The sequence below is a fragment of the Molothrus ater genome, chromosome 1 (assembly GCF_012460135.2).
Source record: "Molothrus ater isolate BHLD 08-10-18 breed brown headed cowbird chromosome 1, BPBGC_Mater_1.1, whole genome shotgun sequence".
Lineage (NCBI taxonomy): Eukaryota > Metazoa > Chordata > Aves > Passeriformes > Icteridae > Molothrus > Molothrus ater.
In genome coordinates, this window is record NC_050478.2 from 70,774,961 (window position 1) to 70,797,071 (window position 22,111).

General features: G+C 41.3%; 1 protein-coding gene across 1 annotated transcript in view; it reads right to left on the bottom strand.

Annotated features, from left to right (window-relative positions):
• Positions 1-22,111, bottom strand: part of PHLPP1 (PH domain and leucine rich repeat protein phosphatase 1) — a 136,174-nt gene that overhangs the window by 2,179 nt on the left and 111,884 nt on the right. Inside the window, 6 exon segments of the mRNA XM_036404987.2 lie at positions 1,800-2,028; positions 3,835-4,029; positions 5,323-5,427; positions 9,001-9,131; positions 13,436-13,598; positions 14,613-14,813. Of these exon segments, the coding sequence (XP_036260880.1) occupies positions 1,800-2,028; positions 3,835-4,029; positions 5,323-5,427; positions 9,001-9,131; positions 13,436-13,598; positions 14,613-14,813 (1,024 nt within the window).

Here is a 22,111-nt window from a genome sequence, read left to right on the forward strand (position 1 = left end):
ATGCCATTCACAGACAAGGAGACAGACAAGCAAAGTGACTTGCAAGGAGGTGACAGAGCTGGGATGAGAGCACAGCAAGGGCTGGTTTGCAATGCTGCGCTTCCTACACCCGACTGATTTGTCATCAGCACCACCTACACACAGACCAACAAAGCAGAAGGCTGCAACAAAGAGCCATCTATTCTGCTCCTGCAGCTGCAAGAGCCAACTGGACAAGTCTTTTACCAGTGAGTCAGACTTATCCCTCCTCCACCCATGGTATCTGGCTTTAGACAGAGCAAAGCATCACACACTTGATACAGGGGCAGCTCATTCAGTCACAAGTCTTCTCTTGCAGCTGTAACAATTGTAGGTTTCATCTTGGCTCATCACTTTAGAAGGTTCATTTTAAAAAACCCTTTAAATTAAGCATGCAAGTCAAATGTAGCAGAGAGCAAGTCTGCATTTCTCAGTCAGCTGAGTTGTAGTGAAATGTTTTACACGCCCCAATTACTTACTACATCTCCACTTAGATATGACATTTCCAAAGGGAGGAGGAGTAGTATCTGAAGGGATAACATCAGGAAAAATGGACGCATTTGAGAAAAGAATCCCATGCACGTCCAAATCCCAGAATCTTGTCCTGGTTTGAATCCAAGCTGCCAGAATAAGCAGAGCAAGTGTCTGAAACAGCAGGTCTGGCTATCTGTCAGCCAGCTGCGGATAGCTGCACCCTGCTAATTGCATATTCAAGAAGAACAGCAAAGGTGAGGATTTACACTCTTTGGGTCCAGCTAATAACTGTAGGGGTTATTATAAAGCAGATAACCACAGAAAAGTGAACCAGGACTAAAAAAGCTTCCTCTTTAAAATCACTCAGGGAAAAAAAAAAGCCCTCATGTCAGCTTGTTAACTTTCCCATTAGAAGGCTGACAGCAGTGATAAGCCATCAGTGTACATGAAATCAGTGAGTCATCTGAAGATTCAGCCCAGAAATTTCCCTTTTCCTTTATGGAACCACAGAATGAACATGCCTCCCTGATGCACACTATGTTGGAGTAACTCCCTTTCAACTTGTCACGTTTGAGATCCCAGTCCTCACCTTTCCCAGGCAAGATCACCAGGCACGTGACTTACTCCACACACACATGCCCACCCTGCTCTCAGGCACACAGCAGGGAGGTTTCTGCCCTTTCCCCCACCATTAGGAGGATTCGATATATATCTATTCCTCTGCATGTGCCACAAAAGGCAAAGCAAAACTGACAGCAGTGGCTTCAAGCTTCTAAGAAAGGAACAAACAGTTTTCTCCTCTCTCATGGTTCAGCTGAGCACAGGGTGAGTTTTCCTCTTGGGCAAGTGCTCTCTTCAAGAGCAGCCTGTCAAAGGGCAGTTCTGGGAACACAGCTCACACAGCAAAGTCAGCCTGCCAGGAGCAAGAAGTCTCCTAAGGGAAGGACGGCATTGCTCCAAGTGCTCTGCCCTCTCATCCTTTTTAATTGGAAAAGCTCTCCATGACAGTTCCAACACAGCAATTCCTCTCCCATTAGAAGGAGAGTATCTGCTTTCCTGTTTCAATGCAACATGCTAACAGCAGCTCAACTCTTGAAAGCTAATGGAAGTCCAGCATGGCAATGGAATGGAAAAGCAACTTGATTGCATGGTATGAATAACTTTGAAAGCAGAAGTGCAACTGAAGAACCCACACATGAACATCACCTCCTAGAGGTTACTGATATCAACATGTAATTTCATGCACTGCTGTGCAAATGCTCTCCAAAGAAGCTGCAAGTTGCAACATTCCCCAGCTGTTCTCTAACCTCTGTGATAATGGCCTTATGCTGCTTAATCCTCTTCAGCTCTTCTTCACAGCTCATCACGTAACACCTGGACAAAGGCAGAGGTTTCCCATTCCGGCAGAGAACGGTTTGGCACTTCCCCACGTTTGCTGAGGTTAGCGTGAAGCATCCACCAGGGTCCATGGGATCGTGTTTTATATGGCAAAGGACAGCAGAGCCTCCAAGTTTCTGTCCAGCTGTTCCAAGTTTCCTGGAATTTAAACAAAACAGTGATTGTTCTTTAATTGGAAAACAAGTATTAGGAGCACTGTGGAGAAACAGCCGCTGTTCCACAACCAGAGGCATTCGGGGCACTGGGCTCTATTGATCACTGGGACAGAAACAAAAGTCTCCACTGAAGACTGTGACACCACAGCAGCAGCACTGCAGGGATCCCACATGCAACTCTCAGGCAGGGTGTTATTTTCACATATGCAGATAGTCAAATAAGCTCAATTTTAGAAAAAAAAAATCTTTGCACTTCTAAAAGTTTCACAGTTGTCTTTTCCTTTTCCTCTAACAGATATTTGTTTAAAGGTCAGATAGAGCTTTGGCTTCTGAAGCTATGGAACTTATTATAAAAATAATAATTCTGTCTGTAATAACCCTCTACTTTTGAGCAAAAGCAGAAGGCAGAGATTCACTGTTTTGTGATATCTTCAGGATAGTGCTCTTAAAAGTTATCAAATTATGACCAAAAAAATAAAAAATCAGAATCCTGAGGAGAGAATGGACAACTAAATTTGCAACCAAGCCTCAATGTGCTTTCTACATTATGTTTTACAAATAGAAAACTCTAAACTCTAGGAGTGCTGCATATCATCTGTAAGCATCAGTGAGTGGCTAAATGCAAAAATGCAAATGAAATGAATACTATTTCTGGTTCTCCAAAGAAATAAAGAAATGGTTAGCCAATTTTGATTGGAGACCAAAAAAAAAAAAAAAAAGAAAGAAAAAAAAGAGCTTTTTGTAGGAATGCTGCATTCCTCGTAAATTGCATTAGTAGCAAACAAAAAATAAAACCACTTAATAAGTACTTCCAGTACTCAAATTTGTTATTATTTTTGAATATTCTAAGTATATGGCAACCACCTTCTCAGTTAGCAGTCTGAGGCACTGTTATAAGCAATTATGGGAAGGAAGTGTTTTCTCCCTTATGTATGTAAGAGTCAATGCCACCCTACTCTTTCCCTATCTTTTCCAATACAACAACTTCAGTATTGTTCCTTTCCAAGGGTGCAGAAATTCAACGAGAAGCAATGCTACTTTCAATTTGATCAATTTACTCAGTCTCTAAGCTGCTTATTTGCTTTCCCCTCTTGCTTCCCTGACCTCTTCACTCTCCTCTGTTCAATTCCTTTCATACTCCTCCTTCACCCAGTGTCTCCCTAGGCACAATTTCTTCTGACCAGAACAGCACACGGTTTCCAAACCACTACACAGAACTACTATTACACTCACAGTGACTCACACAACTCTCTGGAGCTTGTGATAGGTCCTGCTCAAATAATATTCAAAGGCCAAAGGGATTTCTAAGAAGTCAGACTATGTGTTTTAAATATTTGCATAACCTTAAATAACCTGAATTGGTATGCAGAAAGGATGAGTTCAGGCTTTGCAGGCAGCTGTAGCAAGGAAGTTTAAAAAGATGATCAAGACATTGATACCACTGACTTGGTTATGGCCAATTGTAAACCTTAATACTCAGGAGATGATACCAAAAAGGAATAAACCTCCACCCATCACTTAGCCATGAGCATTTTAGTAACTTTGCAGGTGAGTTGGGATTTTTTTGTTTGATTGGAGAGGTGTTGGGATTTTTCTCCCTGCACCTTAAAGGAACTGAGGCAATATTCACAAAACAAGCAATAAAAGGAAACACTGTAGCCAGATACCAAGGCTTTTTTCCTCCCCTCTCACATTTCTTCCAAGCAAGAGCAGGTGCCTGACCTGAAAGCAAAGAAACTGCACTGTCAGCACAGACAAGGTAAAAAAAAGCTTCAGATCCAAGACTCACCTCTGCATAACGATGAACGTGTTGATCATGTATTCTTCCTCATTCTTTGTTTTCTGCAGCTCTTCTGCCAGAATGTCACTCATTGTGCACTGCAGCAGGTAGGGCACTTCCACATTGCGGTCCCCATCAAACACACCATAAAGCGCCTCCCGGTTGTCGCAGAAGTTGTTGGCTGAAAGTGCTGCCACACACAGCCTAGAGAAAAAACAAAGCAGGAAAACATCAGGGGTTCTATCCCACTACTAGTTTCTCAAGTTGTCATTTTGACCAGAGAGATGCAGCCTGCTCTGAGCTTTAACCACCTCTGGTCACAGGTATTTCAGGACTGCTTTCTGAGCTGTGGGGGACGAGTCAGGCCCATCAACAGTGCTAAAACATGGAGAGACACTGAAGGTTCCAGCTAAGCCCTAAGGATTCTTCCTCTGTCACAGACATGTTTTGTGAAAAAGCCTTTCCTTAGGATTTTTTCTCCTGAGAAGCTGAGAGGCCTCAGGAACAAAATGTAAACAATGGTTATCTGCTGCTGTGGAATGCAACAGGTGGATCTGTGATTGGTCTCACATGTTGTTTCTAATTAATGGCCAATCACAGCCCAGCTGTCTCAGACTGTCTCGGTCAGTCACAAGCCTTTGTTATCATTCTTTTTCTATTCTTAGCTAGCCTTCTGATAAAATCCTTTCTTCTATTCTTTTAGTATAGTTTTAACATAATATATATCATAAAATAATAAATCAAGCCTTCTGAAACATGGAGTCAACATTCTCGTCTCTTCCCTGGTCCTGGGACCCCTGTGAACACCACCACATTCCTCCTTTTCAGCACGTGAATTTTTTATTGTAAAAATGGGAGGGAAAGTGTCTCTGAAGCAACACCAATTTAAACTGCACTTGCTGCTCCAAAAGCCATCCTTGGGATCTAGCGTGCTGATAACCAAGTTGTGTGTCAAATCAATTAAGAGTCAGGAAAGGCTTGCTGGCACTTGCTACAGAAACCTAGGTAGCAGAAGATTTCTAAAAAGGTATTTGAGGAACAAAGAAAGATTCATGACATTGCCAGCAACACAGAGACTAGCAGACTCTTGGTACATTATTTGTCAAGTGCTGCCTTTAGTCACAGAAGCGCCACACACTATGAATATTCAGAGTTTTGGCCATTCTGTCTCTTTCTTTAGTATCTCTGATTTGCTTGGTAAACATCCTTTGGTTGAAGATAAAGAAGCTTTGCAAAGAGGAAAATGCTTTTAAACACTCAGATCTTTTGCAAGTAGCAGAGTCTTGCATAGACCAAATGTGTCAGCTGCCCTCGTATCTTAGCAACTTCCCTAACAAAGACCCAAAGGGAGAGCCAGGCAGGAGAGCGCGGTACACAAATGGAGGGACGTGGCTTGGCCTCTGCAAACCCTAGAACGTCCCCAAAACTTGCACTGAGGAAAGGATCTCTCTGTCTCGGCACAGAGGCGCTCACAAACAGAACCGTGCCAGGCCGTACTTGTTCTTGACGCCGGATGCCTCCGTGTAGCCGTGGCTCCACACCGCTGGCGCTCCCGACGCGTCGCCCGCCGATGGCTGGTCGATCTTGAAGCACCGGATATTGCTGCAAGGAGAAAGGAAAGGGGAGAAATGCAATGGATGGACTTGTTGACTTGATGATCCAACTTCAAATGTGAAAAGGACACTCTTTTTACTCTCTCAGTTCTTAGTAAGACATTTAATAGCAGAAAACAAAGCAGGACATGCAAGGTGGTTACCTTTAGGTGCCTGTATGCAACCAACAATAACTGAGCTGCTGTGAGTGAGGTGTCAGCTGCACTACTCTGTTTAGCTGGCCTGTATTTCCCTGCCTTCCCCCCTGAGCTATTTGCTTCAAACCAGGCCCTGTAGGAATACAGAGCTAATTTGCCACTAGTTTGATGAAAGCCAGTACAGCCAAGTGACTTTTTAAACTTATGCATCTCCACACATTTTAACAAGTTTCTCTGCTCTTTTCATTGGACTCAAATGAAATCTCCTGTGTGACCCACAGGACCCCCTAAATGGAAAAAAACCCTTTAAAATAGTTGTTTAGAAACAACAATATGTAGTAACAGCCTTTTATGAAAACACCCACAAAACAGAAATCAGCTCCATCCTGATCCTGCACAAACCTGCAAGAGCCAGCCTGTGGTCCTGACCAGCAGGCATAGCCCTTCTGCATTGCCCATTTGTGCAGTCCAATTTTTCCACACAGGCCCTTGATCCTCTACCCTCCAATTTACTACCAACATAGCCTTTAGCCTGAATTTCAAGTATCTCCTGGAGCATAGTAAAGACTTAAAAAGGGCCCAGCCCTCTCTGTTTATACTCGTCTCTTCACAGCCCTGTATTGCTGGGAGAGATGACCTACCCCCTGCTCCCTACTGCTCTCTTCCAAAGGCAGCAAAAGCGAGCTCCCCACATGCTGCAGACACTTCAAAGGCACCCAAACCTTTCATGAACCAAATGAAACATAAAAGGACACAAGCAGAAAGGTCTAACTGTTCACTCTGAGCATTCGTTTTTCCTCTAAATCCCCACCTGACCTGAACACACAGGAAAGTCTTTTCTGCATTGCAAAGCCTTCCTCAAATAACCTAAAGTACTGTCACATCCAGTTTGATTTCTTTTTACATTAATAACCAGGATGTACATCAGTGAGGGCAGACTAAAAGGCAACAAATTACATAAATAATGTTGGAACCACGTGTGTTTTAAGTTCTTGGTTAAAAAGGTTAACTAACCCCAAATCAAACTGGAAACCTGGATCTCTTCTAAAGTAGCAGAGATTTTAATTCTGTTGCACTGGCAAAGCAGGACACTCATGAGCAAACACACTTGCATTGCAGACTTCTCATACAAGGCATTTATCTCCAGGGCAGAGGAACCTGGGTCACAAAAGTTTCTTTTTGTTTCTTTTTTGATTGGGTTGACTGACCTCTGGCTCCTGGGTAGGTCAAGGACCCAGACTTGTCTCAAGGCTTCCCAGCAGTGGTGAAAAAAAAAAAAAAAGCTACCTCAACACACTGGTTCCAGCCTCCTTAGGGGCATCAGTACAAACAGACCATGTGTCCTGAAGGGAACGATACCCAGCAGAACATCCTATGCAGGCAACACAGGCCAAGGCTTCTGGGCAGCCTGGCTTCTTTTCCCCTTAATTTAAAATGACTGTTACAATTGAACTAGATGCTGGCTCTTAAAAATCAGAGTAACAGATCTTTTTTTTTTCTTCATTTTCATTTTAATTGCTAATGAAAATTCTTACATCCAATAAATCACTTGGCAACATCCTCCCAAGTATGCAAGCTTCCTTTAAGATCTCCATACATACTAAAAAAGCAAGCATGCATGACAGGACTCTTCTTACCAGCACTGAGAATACATATTAACCTACTACCTGCTTGAATTCTGCCAGGGCACAGATGGAGAGCTGCCTTTCACATGCAGAAGGAGGATATAAAAAGTACCAAGTGCACAAGTATTTTTGTGCCTGCCACAAAAATCAAGTGAAAGAAGCACCTCCTCCCTCACAGTCAATTATAGCAGAATACCATAAAAGTAAGGGTAGAATATCAGACACTGAGAAACCCCTCAGGAGGCCTGAAACACCTGATTGTGTCTAATGAACACAAATGAACATAATGGACCTGTGGTTTTAAGAATAATAATTTTTAAAAAACCCCAAAACTACAAAAAAAACCCCAACAAATCCTACAACAACAACAAAAAAACTCCCTCCCAAAAAATAAAAAACAAAACAAAACCCAAAAAACCCAACAACAAACAAACAAAAAATCCACCAGCACTGCCAATGCCAAAACAAATAGCAAGGAAAATGCATGTGCAAGAGGGAAAAGTTTCCTGTGAATTAAAGACCACACATATGCCAGTGAAAATACAGCATTTAACTGGGCCACACTACTCTTCAACTACTTTGAATTTAAATTTGTACAAGAATGCTACCATGCACGATGCCTGAATGCTTAAGTGGCAAGAGAATGTGTGACCATCTTGTCTTCTGGGTTATACATAAGAAAAGTTGGTGTTTTCTAAGTTTTGACACCATTCATTAACTCTATAAAACATGTATAGCTTTTCCCCTATGAACCAGAGCAATATTACACACTACTTCTTCAGGAAGATTTCCTGTATGCAAAGAACAACTCTTAAAATAGAGGTATGCCCCTTTTTTCACTGTCTGCTGCAGAATATGGACTCTTGTTTTCATCTCTGAGAAATCATCCTTACTCAAATTTCCACCTATATTTTGAAAATCAGCAGATTCAAGCTAAAAGTAAACTCACAGTGTAAATTTCCCTTGCTTGCACAACAGATGAGGGTTGCTGCTCCAGTGTCTGATCTTAACTATTTAAAAGCAAACAACACAAAGTAACTACTCAACCTCTAAAAAGTAAATCAATCCTTCTTGGAACCATTTGAGGTTTAAGAATAAAAGAGATTTAGAAGGAAACTTGGAGCTGGTGCAGTTCAAGGCAGCACCACTGTCCACAGATTATCTGGTTTACTGGAACAGCTCCTCACCACACTGCAGAAGAAGGGACAAAACACTTAGGGAATTTCAGTTATGGATGACACTTAAATCCCACAGGAAACAAGCAGGTAGACAGGAAGGAAACTGAGGGTCCCAAAGCAAAAGAACCAGTTTCTCTGCAGAGTGAGTCTTTAGCAGTTTAAATATAAAAAAACATATAATTTCTAGCACAGAAGCAGACAGATATGAAGAAACAGTATGTGAAGAGGTAAAAAGCAGCAAAGACAGACCCAAGCAGGATGAATGCAACAAAAGCAGCTATATCTCATCAGTGGTGTAGCAGCAGACATCTCATCAGTGGTATAAAATACATCTTTTGGCTGAATTTAGTGTCAGAATAAAATGCAATCCAACTGGCCCAATGGTGCTTACATCAGACTAGCAGACCCCTCCAGGAGTTACAACTGAAAGCAATTGCACTAAATTGGGTAAAGTCATCCTCTTCAATGAAGCATCAATTTCAGACCTATTCACACTATCTGTTACTTTCTGATCCACTGGCAACAGGGAATCATATCCCTTAAAAGAGATTCCACTTCTGTGTATTGTGTTTTTCACATCTAGAATTGTCCTGCTCCTTCCCGACTCTGTAAGGTAACTTACTTCAGAAGCTCTAGGGTTTTGTGATCCAGGGCTAATCTGGGATTTCCAGTCAGGTCCAGTTCCTGCAGTTTTGGAGGCAGGTTTTCAGGCAATGTGACTTCACTCAGTTCATTGCAGCTTAGGTCCACACACTGCAAAAGGAAAACAGCCAAAAAAGCAAGAGAATTCAGCTGTCATCAAGATCATACAAATTTTGACTAAATGTGGTAATGCATGTTTCATGAACAATAAAGGCTGCAATCAAGACCTAAGACCATTCATTTAAGTAAGTGGTTCTTACAAAAGAAATTCTTACATGGCATTTAGCCATCTTGCCAGATGTCTGGGACACCTAGAAACACATTCCTTCCATTTCCATCTCTAGTCAGGTGTCATCTTGTTACAAAACCAGTAAGTTTTGTCTGCTCTTCACAGAGATACTCAGTGGATTTTCAAAGTCATTTAAAAAAATGTTTTTAATGAAAACAGTCTCTTAATAGACAAAGGAAATGGAGGTGAGTACAGCTGGGGCTTCTAAGCCACTGGCATCAGGCTCCCAGGAATTCAGTATTTACTGAAGGATATTAAGAAAAGCAGTGTTATTAATGTATGCAGAAGGGAGGAGTAGAGGGGGAAAGTATTGGAGCAGTTTTAAACATGGTTTTAATAAGTGTCATCTTAGATGGATTTGTATTTAAATACGAAATCAATAAAAAGAGTGAAAAAAATAAATATTTCAAAAATACAAAACAGCAAAGAAACTTGCAGGCTGTCTACCAGCTCAGCACAAATCAACTAGAACAAGTGCACTATAATGATAAAGTCTCCAAACATTGCTTAAAGATGCATATTCAAATGAAAGTTAATACACAGGAAAAAACAGGGTATACAAGAACAAAATCAAATCTCCAAACTACTAGAAGTATGACTAGTGTAGTATGCCCCAAAAACTAAGGAAAAAAAGTAATTCTGAGAGGACAGAGAAGATTGGTATTTAACAGAGGACAGAAGAACTATCTACATCTTTCTGAAAGGCCATTTTCTACTTTCAAGTTGCAAAAGTGAGAGACTTCAGAAACTTTAATAGAAGAGCTGAAAGGGGCAGAGGGAGACTTTTTCAAGCTGCACATTTTGACCATTCTGTAATTTCCATCAACGTAAGAGAGGCACTTTCATTTTTGTAGGTATATTCAAAGACAGTGGCTCCTGATCTGGAAGCAGACACAAGATAACCTACTAAATCCTGGAAAAGAACAGTCTCCAAACATTTTATTTAAAAAGTGCAATGAAAATAAAAATTTTTGACCCAAATCTTGAATCCTGAGATTGTCTATTATGGAAGCTTTATTATCTATGAAGAACAAACTGCTGACGTTATCTAAGCGTGATAAGGACATCAAAGTTTGAATCAGTCACGCAAACAAAACAGCAGACAGCTTAGCAGCAGTTATTCCAGCGAGTTTCTCCTCTCTGCACAACTGCTTGCTGCTTCCAGAGAGCCAGTAATTACTTTGCAGATTAAGGAAGCTGCCTGCAGGCCTTGCTGTGTTCAACACCTCCATGCCATTACATATTTGATGGAAGAGCATGCTGGAATGAAAAGTACAAGCACCAGTAAATTCATTGTTCTTCTTAAATGCCCAGTGTGCCCCAAGACAGCGACACTCTACAGCACATCCCTTGGCTCCTAGGCACTAGTGAAGATGGTTTATCAGGTTGGAGTTTCTTAGGAGTTGCTTGTACTTGTTGAAGAATATGCTAAGAGGGACTTGCTGTGTTAAATTTAGTCTTTGTTCTACTCCACAGGCAAGCAGGAAAGTTTATTTCCTAACTTATCCCAATTTCCTCCTGTGTTATTTTAATGCGAGCTGGTTTTGCCCCGCCCATGCAGGGCCAGAAGAACAACTGCAACTGCACACAGGATTTTGCACTGGATGGGCCAGCTGGAAGACAGGGTTTAACAGGGAGCCTCTGCTTAGGCTGCTGCTTTCACAGATTTGTAACTGTTGTGTTCAAGGCTGGAAGGGACTTGGGTTATTTCCACTTGTTGCTGAAGGTGCTCATACCAATGTTATCCTATTTGTCTTTTTTTCTTTTCTTTTTTTTTTGTTTGTTTATTTGTAAAGCAAGGAAGTCACACAACAGCTGGAGGGAAGAGTCTGCTGGGGCACTGACTCAGGTGTGAGTGCTTCCAGCTGCTCAGCCGTTCACAGAAGACATTTCATGGTGCACAGGGCAAACCTAACTCTGACAGTATAAATACCTGTCATAAAAGACAATAAAACCCCTAAAAATACTAAAAATATAATGTCCAAGGTCTCCCCTGGGGTCTTTAAAAGACAGGACAACACACAACTTCTGTAGCCCTGACCATAGTGTGAAAAAAGGCTTAGAGACAATTATATGTTTAAAATGACCTTGTGTCTGGAAGTCCTGGAGTTATTGCAATTGTAAAAGCATCATCATTTACCCTAGTCTTCCTTCTAAAATCATTTCAGACAGCATAGTAACTGCTGTTACTAACTGTTCCAGTGACACTGACACCAAAAACATAATACGTCAGCCTCTCAGGCTAATTAAATACAGAAGCAAAAAAGCCATCACCTCAGGTAACAGAGTTTCCCCAGGAGTTTAGAGTGAATGTCACTTCAGTTAAAATTAATCATCAAATATGATATAATCACAGAGGTGACATTAGACTAGATGACTTGGTGCTTTGCTACAAACAAGCTTATTTCACCAAGAGACCAAATCCATGGTTAAAGAAATAAATTCTGCACTTCAGCATATTTTGAATGCCACCCCATATCTAAGAAGGAGCTCGAGTACAGGCAAGAAATGGATACAGGCAGGCAGCACATGCTTAATCTCCAGACTGATAAACACCAACCCTGACCTAGAGAAATCACCCGAAGGCCAGAACCCCTATGTCTAACAAGGCACATTCCCATCTGGTATGAACTCATCTCACGCAAGTCAAAACTAGGCTTGACTACTGACCAGGCATTTTCCTTCCACAAAGGTGGAGTCAAAGAACACTTTGCCCTCTTAGATTAAGCCACACGTTATCCCTGCATTCCCAAACCACTTAGTGACGTCCATGTCTCTTTCTTTTGCTGAAGAGAACTAAACCATAGGGAACCAGCAGGAAGAAACTGCCAGCTCTTCCAAGAGCATTCTGCTGCTCAATGTGGCCAAGCAGCACTTTAAATATGACACCTCTGTAAAGCATTCTGTTTTCCCCAAGATGCACAAACAAAAGGAAAAAGGTGACTGTTCCCTATCAGTATGTTTACGTTATCTTTTTTTTTTTTGTTAACACCACCCTCACATTTTTAAAGAAATGTTTACCATGCAGAGCCTCACTCCCCCACCCCAATTCTTCCTCTGAGAAAAAAGGCTTTACTTCTGATTGATTCTAAATGGCCCTCTGCTTCCTCTGACCATTGTTCCAAAGAGGGAGGAGTATTCAAACCCCTGAGTTTGTTTGAGATTTCCTGGCTGAAACCACAAAGCTCATCTTTACATATACTCACTTGTCCAACAGAATTATTGCTCCTGCTGCTTTCCATGACCCCAGACACTGAGGCACACACAGCAGGCTGGGAACTTAGCCTTTTGACTTCACAAAGTGCCAGAAGGACACTTAAGTTGTTTTGAGTCCCTGAATAGGTAATCAGTTCTCAGCCTCAGAGAAGAACAGATTTTTTTGCTGTATCACAAGATTTGTATGCTGTGAGACAACAGTCTCCCAGCTCTGTCCAGCAGAAAGGGCACACAGTGCAAATTATTCTGCACTAGAGCCAGGCAAGAAGCAGGAACTCAGTTCACAGAAGGTAAGGAATAGCGTCCACAGTGTGGTCAAGTGAAGAACGCCCCCCTCAGAAAGAAACATCGGGAAAAGTACAGAATTACTTCTGGAAACACAGGCAGGAGACAGATTAGCTAATCTTCCTGTTGTGCAAAATATGACTGCAATTAGGAAAATGAAAGTTGATTGCCTAAATACTCAAATCTTGCGCTCCTTGAATCTATCTCTGTCCCTGAGGTCTATCCTGTAGCTTCCGCAGTTTTTCAGACGTGCTCTAAACAAAGTCCATTCCTACAGAATCAACCAATTGCCAAGGCAGCAAGAGTTAATTACACACAGCTCTTGCCAAATGTTTAAGTCGTATGAAAACAGACTGTCACAGGAAGACAATTAACACTTATCTGCCAGAAAAAATACAGTGCAAACAAGGTAAGCGTAAAATCAGATTTTGAGGCTCCTCTTCATTCCACTCTGAGGCTGCACAGGGGCACATATTTTGCATATGATTTTAGAGGAGAAAGCAGCTGTCAGATCCCCATACTCTCTGAGAATATACTATCCCATAGCAATGAGAAACCCGAGGGCAGAAAAGAACTGGTAAAATTGCGTTATGTTTGCTTCTTCCAAAGCACATTCATTCCATACCTTTATTTCAGAAAGCTGCATGACTTCTGGGAAGACTTCAATGCAGTTGGAGTGAGCAATTACAGTATGCATACGTCTGCAGTTCATGATGGTTGTTGGAATGGCTTTCAGTTTGTTCCCACTAATATCGATTTCCTCCAACTCTTCCAGCTTGGCCATTTTGCTATAAAAACAAGAATTTGAGAATTTTCCTTCTAATAGATGCATATTTTATTTTGAAGTGGTGATAAGACCAATGGTTTTGTTACTTTAAGAGAACAAAATCACAGACTTTGATTCTTGTTCACAGCAGTGCCTGTCATCTCTCCTCATGTCAGATGCTAACACAGTTGTGGAACAAAATGCGTACTTCTTCTCTCAGTGTTTGTTAACGCTACCTTTCAAATTACTTATTTTGCTTACATCCCCCCTACTCACCAGCTCACTTTCACTCTTTGCTCCTTTCTCCCCCTTTCTATCAACTCCAGTTTCTCACTACATCTCTCTACCTCACATTTTCCCCTCCTGCTTCTAGCACCCCACTCAGCCCTTCCCCCTAAATGCATCTCCTTCTCCTTGCTGCTGAAGCCCAGCTGCTCAGAATATCAGACAAGGACAGAGATGTCTCTTCCATTATTTATTGGCATCTCTTCTTCAAGGTTGTACCCCATCAGTTTTACAGCACATCTTACACTTGAAAGATTTCTGATTAAAACAGAGTGAAACTGAAAGCACAGAAATTGCTGCCAAGGCAGAATCTCCTTCTGGAGCTGAGAGGATTTTTCCCTAGCGGAGTTTAGTCCACTTCCAGAGGACATTTCCAGATGGCTGTGCTCACAAATCTCTTGTGAGGAGAAGCTCACCAGGTGTAAGCAAAGTTACCAAGCCAGGGAGAACAGAGGACCTCCTTGCTTGGCTTCCAAAAGCATAGAGTGACCATGCTGAAGTAGTCCAGCTGAGAAGAGTTTCAAGCGCCACAAAAACTCACCAAGTAACAAGCATCACTCACTTGTCTGTACTGCAAGAGAGGGTACCAATGTGCAGGAGGGCATAAGGGGGGGAATCCACCCACTGTGGTACCACTGCACCCAAAATGCAGCCTCTGCCACCACATTCCTGTGCAATTCAGTTCTCACTGTGAAAATACTTCATGATGCCCACCCACCGTGGGCCAGAGACAGTGAAACAAGTTCCTTACCTTGCAGGGAAGCTCTGTAGGCGATTGTAAGCCATGTGCAAGATTTTCAGGTGTGGGTGGCCTGTTAACAAGGGTACACATTTATCTGTGAGGTTGTTATTGGTCAAATACAACTCCTGCAAGATGCTATGGGTTTCTTCAGAAAGGGTGGCTGGAGGAAGCATTTCCAGTTTGTTGGCAGAGGCATTAAGAAATCTCAGGCTGCAAAGAGAAGTTACATAAGGGAGTTCAGTCAAACATCCTGCAGGTTTTGTCTAGAAATATAATAAAAATCTCTTTTTAAGAGTTAGCTTAAGATAGTCATAAGGTAAAGGTCAAAAGCAACAAGTTCACAACGGACCAAAAGTCTAGCATTACATGAGCAAAACTTCTGATTGTTTTTAATAACCACCTTTGTAAGAACAAAACATCAGCAAACGGAGTACATCAAAGTGCCTCTCTCCTGTTATCAAGAGCTCTGTATCTCCAATGTTACTACAGCTGTAGCTACAGGTAAGAGCAATAACAAACCACATCATTTCCATACTCAATATATGTAAAAATGAGTTCTGTATTCATCATCAATGAACCATGAGAATTGCCTTTCAAGTGACTAAACAAGTCAATGGTAAAAAAGCCAGCCAATTTTTCAGTATTGGTCTATGGTGCAGGCAGTATTTTGTTCAAACATTCAGGTCTGAAAACAATTGCAAAATATGAAAAGTACTCTTTGAATATTTGAATGAATAAAGATGCAACAATCACAACAAAAACCAAAACCTGAGACCAAACAGTAATCTATGCTTTTAATTTTAAAGAGAAACTGTGCTAGTAGCAAATTAAACTTTAAAAGTTACATCCTTGCTTGCTGATGTGAGCAGCAAGAGAGCTTTATCTCTGCATAGCTTTTCTGAGTGCCCTTCCCCTGTGCCCCAACACAGCAGAAGCCCATGTTTTTGTAGTCCCACCACAAGGGACAACAACTAAAGGAGCACAGAAATGGAGCTATTCTTTCTCCCCCAAAGGCCTTTTCCAGGATGGGAATAAGACCTGCTGAGGCATAGGCACTGCCCATTCCTGCCAGCAAAGTTCTGTGGGCAGAGGATTTGTTAGGGGAGTGTGGTGACCATCACAGCAGCACCGTAGGTATCTTGGTGGCTAGAACTCTCACCAGCAATTCCAAACAAATGGAAAAATAAGACTATTTATCCTTTAGTAACCAATTCTGGCATGAGTGTGCCTTTTCAACAGATATAGGACCTCTCTTCCTTCTGTTTTCAGAAAGGACTGCCTTGGAGCAATGCAGAAGGAAGTGTGGGCTTGCCAGTCTGCAGTGACTGCATTCAAACCAGGCTGTCCTGCTCCTACCAAATAAATGGGAAGAGGCAGCTGCAGAGAGCAAGGCTGCATTCAAGAAAAAAGACACATAAATGTGCTGTCCCAAGCCTGTAAAGCCCACTGATCAGGACACAAAAGGTAGGTGCACTGCTGTCCTCAATCTTAAGAGAAAGTGATAAAATATTGATGGCTGCTCCCATGCACGCAGGAGGCCACACTGACCTTTAAGGTCTATTAATGAATGAAGTGGATTTGCAGGAGTAGCAGCTGGTTCAGACTTGCTCAGCAATAAATAAGGGTCAGGCATGCTACAGGAGTCACATGGAATGCCAAAGGATTAAAAAAACCCCACAATTTCCATCAGAAGCAAAAGCCTCTCAGCACTGCACAGAACTGAAACCAGGTTAGCTGTTTTACACAGACAGAGGAGCCCACTTCAGAGAAACAGTTTAATCCTCAAGCTCATTCATTATTCACAAGAGTGCTAAAAATCCAGAGGAGGAAGGGAGGAGAGGAAGGATTAGTACAGAGAAGAAAGTAAGAAGCTGAAAGGGATTTTTAATTTATTTATTTATTCTAAAAAGATGCTAAATTTCACCCTTTAGCTACAAACTAAAAATATTCTAAGCTCATTCAAGGCTGGATCATTAAACCGAAGCATACCGCATCAACAGATCCTGTGCTTAATTAAACAGCAGCAAGTACAGCTATTACTAAAGTACAGACAGTTACTACTTTGGCAACTTCAATCAAATGTGCATGATAGTCTTCCCTCTCCACAAGATAAAGGCACTTTGATTAACATTAAAGTCACAGTATTTTTTGTACCATTCATAGTACAAAATGGTCATCTTCAGCTCAAGCTGGAAAGACTTAAGGTTTAAGGGTGCTGGAAAAAGTGAGTTGTCACAGAAAGATGGGGATAAGAGGTGACAGCAAAACACACCCTGAGAATGGTTCTTCTTCAGAAGAGCATGACCTGTATCGTAGTTTTGTTCTTGAGAGCTGCATGAGAATAACCTGTAGTGTTTCACAGGTACCAGCAGCCAAAGAGGTGATTTAGAGAGCATCATAGCCCACATCATAGCCCATGGCTGTGAAGTCTGATCAAGAACTGCTAGCCCAAAGGACAACTAAAAGTTCAATTAAGAAAAGGTACATTACTCTGATACAGCTGAAATTAATACAGTGTACTATACTGCAGCCATTTTAGATTCAAAAGAAAAAAAATAACCATTCTTCTGTTTTCAATAAACTTTCAATATTGGTGAAATGTAACAAGATGTTCCAATTTGCTCCCTCACTGGTAATACAAGTGAGTGGAATCTGTGTGTTCCTATCAGAAATAAGTTTTGATGCATGTATTTTCTAATGGGGAAGGGAGAGAGGAGAGTTGATGCTCTGCACACACATACCATTCCCCTCACCCTGATCTTTTGCTAAATCTTCCAGGGAGTGATACAATGACACTGGAAATAAATCTCCATCATCCTAACCTACAGCCTACTGCCTTGTTGTGAACAAAGGTTAGGTAACTACTAAGAGTTTTGCCAACAGCTTAGAACAGGAACCCTGTGGTAGCAGAGTGTCTGACCATAAACAACTGACAGCCAGGGTCAGAATAGTCACACACTCATCTCTGTCTCCAGATGACATAATTAGAATTAAATCAGCTTTTGGAAATGAGTGTGTTGCTTGCTTACATATTTTTAGACCAGTTGTTACATTAAAATGGCAAAAAACATTCTGACATAATAATTCTTTCAAGATATTGTCTAGATTTAAAAATAAAAATGAAATAAAATAAAATAGGGACACTATTCTTTGGGTAGAGAACAGAATGAACCATCAGATTACTAGTACCAAATATTTATCAATTCTGTACTATAATCTTATGTTAAAAACAAAAAAAAAAAAAAAAAAAACCAAACAAACACCCCCCCCCAAACAACAGAAACCCTAGAACAAAAACCCAACAACCAAAAAAACCCAGCAAAACCTAAAACTGTAGTTGCCCCTCAGGTTTTCCCTCACACTGGTTTAACACAGAAGTCCTCCTCCAGGTTATTTCCACTTCCCTATTTCTTCATCCTTGTGCAATGTGCCAGCTACTACCTTAGAAGGCCCATCTTATAAATGCCCTCCAGAGGAGTGGAGATTTACTTGGGCACAACTGTTCCCATCCCTCTTGTGCATGGACTTGAACTGATTCATGTTCCTTGAAGATTTCCCACTCATTCTGCTTATCAGATGGAAGCAGAATGCCAAGTATTAAAGCTCAGTCCAAAATTAATTGTTTCCCCTTTCCAATTCCACCCACACACTATACCACAAGCTCATGAAAAAACTACAGCATCACTACGAAGACCTGGATTCAGCAGCCTGTGCACATACCAGAGCACAATACAGCCAGGAAAGCATGAATTAGCAAGTACTAAAAGAGCACAGCAGATGAAGAAAGAAATGAAGGTGCTGCTGGCAGGGAAATGTCTGAATTCTTCAGCTTTGACAAGGTGAATATTCTCATCTGGAATAATAACTTAAACAGTGATCTCTGGCTGGAATAAGTCACCTTTGGTTTTTTGGGGTATTAAGTCCCTTGCTGGACTTCTCCAAAAGACAAAAATAAGAAAAAGGACTGTTCCAAAAGAATAGGCTAGAAACAAGGGCATGGATTTAATTCAACTAAAAACACCTAATATGCAGTCATATCCATTCCCTATTCATACCCAGAAGATTCTATCTAAATTTGAACTTCTAAAAGCAGAGGAAGAATATATTCTATATAAAGCTGCAAAAGGTTTGAGCTTTGCCTACCAATGCCTACCTCTAGCACACACAAAAGCTGAATAGAGACAATTGGGAGAACACAGCACCTCTGAATTCCCCACCATTTTCTGAGGCAGTTTGACAAACTTGCCTTGCTGGGCAAGACACAGCCATCACTGAAAAAAATGTAAATTCTCCAAAAAGCCTAGGAATGTTTGACACTAAGAAGAGGAACACAGACAACTGCATTCTTTGGCGAAGCAGCAACAAATCAAAACCACAGTGTTTAGCTTGAAAGTACTGATAAGAGTTGGAAAGAACACTGCAGTTGCAAAGAGAATTTGCAGAGAAATCAAGATCTCCAGTTTGGCCTATGCCCCTAGATCTCCATCAGTACAGAGCAATCAAAATACAAAATTTCTTCTTCAGTGACATCTGCAGAGACATGCCCTCAATTTCTGATTGCCTAAGACTAAAATAATTTATGAATGTGGTAGCAGGTGTGTGAGGAAGAGTCCTGTAAGCTAAGCATGTCTAGGGGGAAAAGAGAGGGAGGAAAAAAGTCAAAGCTGTTCTGCCAGCCTGTGCAGAGGAGAGTATTTCTTCTTAAAAAATAAATAAAATAAATTAAAAGACGGAAACACTCAAGTGAATCCCCTTCCTGCTGCCGGACTGCCAGAAAAACCACTTCACTGCTTCTCCCTCATCAGCTCTTACTTTCTAACCTATCTTTAGCTATTTTATAAACCTGGGATTTCCCCAGTTTCTAAAGTACCTGCTTGCAATCCTTAACCCAGCATCAAAGAGACAAACATGACCAAGCATTTCTGCAACACAAGCATGTGCATCAAACACTCAAACAGCACTTGGCATTCATTTGACTTGGTTTCCTCCTTCACACTTCCCCTGCATCCAGGATAGGACTGAATCCCTGCACCACAAAGAAGCAGCCACAGTGGGTGGAAATGGCAAATATCAAATGAGAGAAAATTTAACTGGGTCACCTTCCAGAACTCCAGCAAAAGCCAAACTCACCAAAACAAATAACATAAATTCAAAACAAACAGCAAATCTAATGAGGTAGGAACAGCTGAACAAAGCTGAAAACAAAAATCCTGCAGACAGAGTCTAGACAAGCTCTGAATAGCTGACATTGGCTTAACCACCACAGCTGGCCACTACCAGACACTGCAAAACAAAGCCCAAGGTTTAAGCTGTGCACATCACAGCTACAAATCTTCACCACACAAATGCTTTAAGAAGTCTGATGGCTGTTTTAAGGGTTGCCACTGAAAGCATTCATTCTAACTGGAAAGGAGCTTAGGCAAGAGACAAACCCTTGCCCATCTTACCACTGTGCTTCCCCATTTTTAACCCTGCCCTGACCACTGTTTTTCTACTGTGCCCAGCTAAATCTCTTGAAGACTCATTTGTCTCATCTGGAGAGCACTTGGTGCAACAGTGTCTATGCCATTAAATGGTAGTTTGCCTGCAAGCTGCTCAAGAAAGGCAGTAAATGCCTGTACAAGAATCAGACAGTGGAAAAGGCATCACAACAGATACAGCAGAGCATAGAAGTGAAAGGCCTCAGGAATGCAGCTGCACAAAAAAAGGTTCAGGATTCAGTTTGGGAGTTTTCCCCATCAGCTGCAGCACTCACATGAATTTTCTGTTTTTCCAGCATATGGTAATGAGAAATGAAGAGATTATCTGGCTGCCTCTGTAGCACTGATCTTGCCAAGAAAATCCCATCCCACAAGAGAAATCCTTGCTAACATGATCAAGATGTGCATACTTTCAGTGCAATAAACAGAACCAAGTTCTATCTTGGTCAGAGAGATGTGTCATAGGCTAGTCCTCCATTTCTCCTTGACTAACAGTTTAATATAGAAAATTAATTAAAAAGCAGACCAACAAAATATCCCTAATTATACCTTCAGCAAAAAATTACACTTTTTCAATGTTTTTTGAAGGATTAAGGCAGAAAATCAATGTTTATAGATTCCTCTGTGAAGAGAACTGAGGTTTTTCAGTATTTGAGGTTTGGATAGGGTTTTTTTGGTGAAAGTGATATTCTCTCTTTGTGCACCAGTGCACCCATTTCCTCTGCTTTCTCAGATGTTCTTCTAGATGTCAAAGCCCACCAGTGCTTGTGCTGAAGTTTGCCCAAGGCACTTCACACCCACTTTGTCAAATATTCAGGATTGAGAAAGAGAAAGCATTTATAATTCACAGCATGAGACTTCATATCCAGACAAGATATCATCTGTCAGTTGCACAGACCCGAGTACCTTCAAAAAAACCAAACCAAAACAAGCCCAAATCTTTCCAAGGCTGTAAAAGGCAAGTCAGCTTATGCAGAGATAAAGGTACTGTAAGGTAAAGTGATTTGTCCAATACTACACACTGGGTAGAGACCATGGCTCACCACTCAGGAAAACCAGTTCTCTTGGCACGTCTGGCAGTACAGATTGTGCTTCCCAGGGAATGCTTGGAGAAGAGAAGCATTTTACCTTTTTAAAAGCAAAACAATCTCCTGAATGCCTTTCCAGACACATTTCTGTTGACACTTAGCTGCTGATAGATGCAACCATTTGAAAACAAAAGGAAAGAAGTTTTATGTAGGAAATCCCAAACCCAAAATATATTAGTGACTTTGTACACTAATATTAACCTGTACTGCTGTTTTCCTTTGGAGTTCTCACTTTTGCAGCACTCATAGGAGAACCAGCATGGACAAGCCATACCATCTTAAATCAAGTTAAAGGGTAAGGATCAACAGGGAAAACACTACCCAAGCCAACCTGGGTTGGGTCTCTACTTCTACTATCATCACAGGCAAGGGAGGCTGCATTGGTGATGAGATGTCAGACTGGGTAAAGCCCTGTTTATCTCCCATGATGGTGCATGACTTTGTTAAGACCTGTAGAAGATTTTGAAAACACCAGCCCTATACTGCTCAAATGCTGCAGAGGGGAAAAAAGTTCCCCAGGCCTGAATCAGCCACTTAACACTGTTATTCAAAGTATTCTTTAATTCTACCCCTAATCAGCATATTCCTAGTAAACTTCTGGGAATCTATCCCCAGTCCTGGTTTTAGCTTTGTGGTTTCTCATTTCAGCATCACAAAAACAAACAAACAAACAAAAATCAAAAACGAACAACAACAACAACAAAAAAAAAAAAAAACCAAACAAAAAACCAAACAAAAAAACCCAATCCTGCCTACAGATGAGCTGCAGTACCAAAAAATCAGGTTCTCTCTCTGCCAAAACTGTGGTACACTACATCCCAGACCTACAACCTGTTTTTAATACAAATTTTGCAAAATTATTTCTCTCATGGCTTTCAAAATACCAGGAGCTCTCTGAAAATTGCTTAAAGGTTTATTTTGTTTCCAAGTTAACACATTC